A 5,552-nucleotide genomic window follows, 5' to 3' on the forward strand; every position below is an offset into this window, starting at 1 on the left:
ATTTCGTAGCAGCTACCTAATTTAACTATAACAAATCATTGACAAACATGTTATATTCTAAAACCAAACGAATTGGTAAAATAACTTCCATTTTAGTTCCATGAAATATTATTGAGCCCAAAACCTTCATTTATATAAATTGCTTCGAATCATTAAATATTTGCCAATTTCTCTTGCCAAAATATAGAACGGTCATAAATATAGTGTACGGTTACCAATTAACTTACCTAAGCATGCATAAAATATAACTTTGTTTATTAGATCAATGAACACAAGAAAAGGGGCGAAAAACTAGGAACAATATTGGCAGAGACCACTACATATATACGATCACGTTAATAATAACGCGCGTTTCTCCTTGTGAATTATCAACTTACAGCGCACATCTACTACAAGGTAATTTGAATATAGAAGCCTTTTAAGAATAAAATTCGAGTAAAATAATTTCAATCTACAAAACACGCGCTATTTATTCCCAGAACTTGTCGTCCGCAGAATGCATGTACGAAGCTATTCAATCGATGATACATACCAACTGAAATAATAACGAATACTATAATTTAATATGAATGAATATTACTATCATGAATAAAAATTTATGGCATAATGAATTATAGCGTCAAGGAACCAGGCTTCATCATGAACGAATCGTTCAAGTAATTTCAGTCAGGCTGGCGTGAGGCCTAATTTAAGAGNCGGTAGCGCTGTGGTGGCAATGCCTCGCATCGCTACTTAAATAGGTAGCGGGCGCTATCTCTACATTGCCTAAAATATAGCGCCGCTACCGCTACTGAAAATGTAGCGGCCGCTAGTAGCGGCCGCTACATGTAGCGCGCTACTGCCCACCTCTGCCAATTTCTCTGGCCAAAATATAGAACGGTCATAAATATAGTGCACGGTTGCCAATTAACTTACCTAAGCATACATAAAATATATCTTAGTTTATTAGATCAATGAACACAAGGAACGTAGCCTAAAACTAGGAACAATATTGGCCGAGGCCACTACATATATACGATCACGTTAATAATAACGCGCGATTCTTCTCGTGCATTATCAACTCACAGCGCACATCTATTACAAGGTAATTTGAATATAGAAGCCTTTTAAGAAAAAAATTCGAGTAAAATAATTTCAATCTACATAACACGTGCTATTTATTCACAGAACTTATCATCCGCAGAATGCATGTACGAAGCTATTCAATCGATGATACATACCAACTGAAATAAAAACGAATACTATAATTTAATATGAATGAATATTACTATCACGAATAAAGATTTATGGCATGATGAATTATAGCGTCAAGGAACCAGGCTTCATCATGAACGAATCGTTCAAGTAATTTCAGTCAGGCTGGCGTGAGGCCTAATAATTTAAGAGCGACCGTAAATTCCGCCCTAGTTACAAAACTGAATTATCCTCCTCGGAACGTAAATAACACGCTAAGTGGACATAAATTTGGATCAAAAGAAAGACTCGGCACGGGAAATGCGTCAGTAGGTACTTGTATAGGCAGCAGTACAGCAGTACTTGTATAGGCAGCAATGAAGCAGTACTTACTTGCATGTATAGGCAGCAGTATATATGGGTTCTTGTACGAGTAGCAGTCCAGAAGTACTTGTATAGCCTAGGTATAGCCTGCAGTACAGCAGTACTTGTATGAGTAGCAGTAGGACAGTACTGATATACAACGTGTACAAGTAGCAATACGGTAGCACCATTACGAATTCAAGATAACAGCTGTTTAACAGCTAAGATTACATCTGTTTAACGGCTGGAGATAACATCTGTTCAACAGCTGAAGATATCATCTGTTTACCAGCTGAAGATAACATCTGTTTAACAGCTGAAGATAACATCGGTTCAACTGCCGAAGATAACATATGTTCAACAGCTGAAAATAATAGCTGTTTAACAGCTGAAGGTGACATCTGTTTAACAGCTGAGGAAAACATCTGTTTAACAGCTGAAGATACTATCTGTTTAACAGCTGAAGATAGCAGTGCTGTAGGTACGAAAGTGTGTCACCAGTAGGACTATATCATCCACATCTTTTTCTACTGCGGAATTTCTGTATTAAATTCGGTGTTTGCAGCGTACGTGTGCGTGAGCGATCATGATCAAGTAATTCATATATCATTTATTACCTCATTTGCCAAATATTTATATTTCCAGAAAAAATCAGTTGTGATACCAAATCCTCGAAATGAAAACAAAATTAGGTAAAAAGAAAGTGCAATTTTGCACCGCAATTCTTGTTTTGCTTTATCACGTGCAGACGGCAGCTGGACTTCAGGGAACCTTTCAGAAGGTGAGGCATGCATTCATGAGGAAATGCAATGTCATGTATATTATTTTTTGCTTTAGACGCTTTAATGATCAAATTATCATCCCAACTTTAAAGATACCGAAGTTATCATTAGGGTTACCCCTTGAGAACGGCGAATGATAGTGAAGGGATTTACTATAATGATTGAACAAAAGATTTACTATAATCAACTTCCATCCATTATCCACTTAGCTCCAATGTTACGCAAAAGAATAAAATCACCCCTAATAATTATTTATTGCAATTTAAACTGCATGCATGCAAGTTTAAAGCCTATGTCTATCTAGATTCATCAATTTAAATCCTATTCAGCATATTTTTTTCTTGCAAATGGCAGTTCGCGCTGGCAAACGAGACCAGATATCGCAGCATCTGTCCACCCGACCTCTTCCCGCTGCTGCCACAAATGAAGATCCAACAAACGATCCTCTGCTACAGCTTCTGCGTTCAACAGCCAACTTGCACCATCTTTTCTGTAGCAGGTGCATTGTTCGACACTTTTTAAGAGATAAATGATGGCATTGCACCACTAAACTTACTGTATATAATGTAATAGTTAAACTCATTTGGATGTAACTACATTCTGAACTTTACGACCATTTTAATTACGACAAAACTAATAGAATTCTTCAATCAGAATAAATATGAGAGGATCGCTTGATTGAGTAACTTTGTATGAATGTGTAAGTTCATATTAATTACTTACATTCTTGTATCGTCGCGCAATTGAATCGACTTCTTCGACGACACGAAGTTACAATGTTACGCAAAAGAATAAAGTTACACCTAATAATTATTTATTGAAATTTAAACTGCATGCATGCAATGTTAAAGCCTATGTCTATCTAAATTCATCAATTTAAATCATATTCAGCATATTTTTTTCTTCCAAATGGCAGTTCGCGCTCGCAAACGAGACCAGATATCGCAGCGTCTGTCCCCCCGACCTCTTCCCGCTGCTGCCACAAATGAAGATCCAACAAACGATCCTCTGCTACAGCTTCTGCATCCAACAGCCAACCTGCACCATCTTTTCTGTAGCAGGTGCATTGTTCGACACTTTTTAATAGATAAATGAAAGCATTGCACTACTAAACTTACTGTATATTATGTAATAGTTAAACTCATTTGGATGTAACCAAATTCTGAACTTTACGACCATCTTAATTACGCCAAAATTAATAGAATTCTTCATTCAGAATAAATATGAGATGATCTCTTGATTGAGTAACTTACTAACTTTGTATGACTGTGTGAGGTCATATTAATTCCTTACATTCTTGTATCGTCGCGCAATTGATTCGACTTCTTCGACGACACGATTTTTTGGCTTCAGCTTTGTCGTCGTGATGATATTAATAAACATGTAACATTATTTCTAGAAGTAGGAGAGAAGTTTATCAACATAGAATTTATTCAATCAAATCTCAATTTTACTTTGCAAACGACATGAATATGTAGGTATATGAGCCATTCAGGACGACCCAATGATTGATTTCCGACCCAAAAATAAAAAGATTGACATTTATTACAAAGAAAAATTCTTTAAAAAGCCATTTCAAGCTGGACTATAAAACTTTTATGACGTGAAGTTTCGTACCAGACGACGTGTGCTCCGTGTGGTCGTTCCAAACGGACCCGAGCTACGAAGCAGTGACGCTGCCAGGGCCAACCGTTGTGGCGTATTGGCCAAAACGGACGGCGCCCGTTACGGCCGTGGATGTCGCTATGGGGAAACCTGTGTTCACGGCTGGGGTCTTCGACGGATACTCATCTGCTTCCATGCTGGTGGGTAAACCGCTATGTTTTACACGGAAATTGTTATTAGTATGAAATAAATAATGAAATTCTACGTGCACATCCAGATTATTGCTAATCACATATCAATGCTGAATGATTGTCACTGGAAACAGCGAGGCTTTTTGGGAAAATAAGAACCCTTCAAAATTTTAAAATTAATTATAGGGAAATGATCTTTTCCGGAATTGTTTTTTAAATAAATTTTTCTCACAGACGGCTGGCACGACATGCTACAACACGATGGAGGATTGTTTCTGCTCGCCAGACTACGACAACTGGGCGGTGGTAGACCTACAGACCAGCCTGCCCATCAGGACGGTTGTCATCACAGGCCCAGCTTTTGACGACGTCGAGTACTTCAGAAACATCGTTGTGCGCGTGAGTAAATATGTACCGGCTATAATGATCAATTTTGATGTTTTATGTCAAAGAAGGAAATTAATTTCCTAATATGCATTGATGAAAGTTCCAATATAGTGTTTTAGTTGTTCTTTTAACGTCCTCTACTAAGGACGATTTATATAGTACAGCTGGCATGATGGCTGCCTGGTTTCTAATGTCGGTGAAGAGCAAAACAAATCAAACTGTTCTGAAAATTAGGTTAGTTTTCTAAATGAAATAAAGTTATTAATTTATGCCTTGCAATCTTCTTCCTAGTAATTTAGCCTCAGAATATATAAAAGAATTTATTACGCATTGAAATTAAATGGTTGCAGGCGGGCAACATCGGCAACGATACAGACCCGATCATCGGCACGACTCCAAACATCAATGGTTCAGACTACCAACAATATACCTTGGCCAGTGAGTGATGCATATACGCGCGATGTAACGCATGTGAGTGATGCCTATACTCCGAGTGAGTGCGTGACACGCTCATCTTTGTCACGACAAGTCAGTGGCATGCATGCTGGTTGAATATAATGCAGGGAAGAAAGGAATTTATATAGATCAAAATTTTGAATACATACAAGTACATATTTGTTAATGCAAATTGTACCCATCACTCACCTGAATGTTTCAGTTGCGTCCGGCAGCATTCGCTACATTCGGCTTCAGTACGAGGCCAACATTGCGGCAATCTGCTTCTGCAAACTTCAAGCATTCCTGTGAACAAAACAACGATTTTCACAGGAACTGGTCCTTTTACAATTTGATTAATTTTTCAATTATTATCATGCATTTTGAACATTTGTTTAAACTTATCATTTTTTTGACTGTTAAGGAACAACTTTAGCTCATTTCATTGATTCTACATTGAACGAAATAAAGTTTGCAATGCGTTTGCCACTGATGGGGGCCGTACATACATTTGGTAGTTTTTGATTGAATATTACAAATTATACTTTATTTAGAATCTGTTCTTAATTCATTATGAATGTGAATAACATAGATTTATCCATTAACGTAAAGTTGT

At 37.3% G+C, this 5,552-nt stretch overlaps 1 protein-coding gene across 1 annotated transcript; it reads left to right on the forward strand.

The window, feature by feature from the left end:
* The first annotated feature begins 3,945 nt into the window (after positions 1 to 3,945).
* Positions 3,946 to 5,248, forward strand: LOC108666527. The gene is made up of 4 exons (XM_018153422.2): positions 3,946 to 4,123; positions 4,349 to 4,513; positions 4,852 to 4,939; positions 5,160 to 5,248. Exons 1-4 carry the CDS (start codon positions 4,064 to 4,066, stop codon positions 5,246 to 5,248), a joined length of 402 nt encoding a protein of 133 aa, XP_018008911.1. The 5' UTR covers positions 3,946 to 4,063.
* The last annotated feature ends 304 nt before the right edge of the window (positions 5,249 to 5,552 follow it).

This window comes from Hyalella azteca, unplaced genomic scaffold, assembly GCF_000764305.2.
Source record: "Hyalella azteca isolate HAZT.00-mixed unplaced genomic scaffold, Hazt_2.0.2 contig8157, whole genome shotgun sequence".
NCBI classification, from domain to species: Eukaryota; Metazoa; Arthropoda; class Malacostraca; order Amphipoda; family Hyalellidae; genus Hyalella; species Hyalella azteca.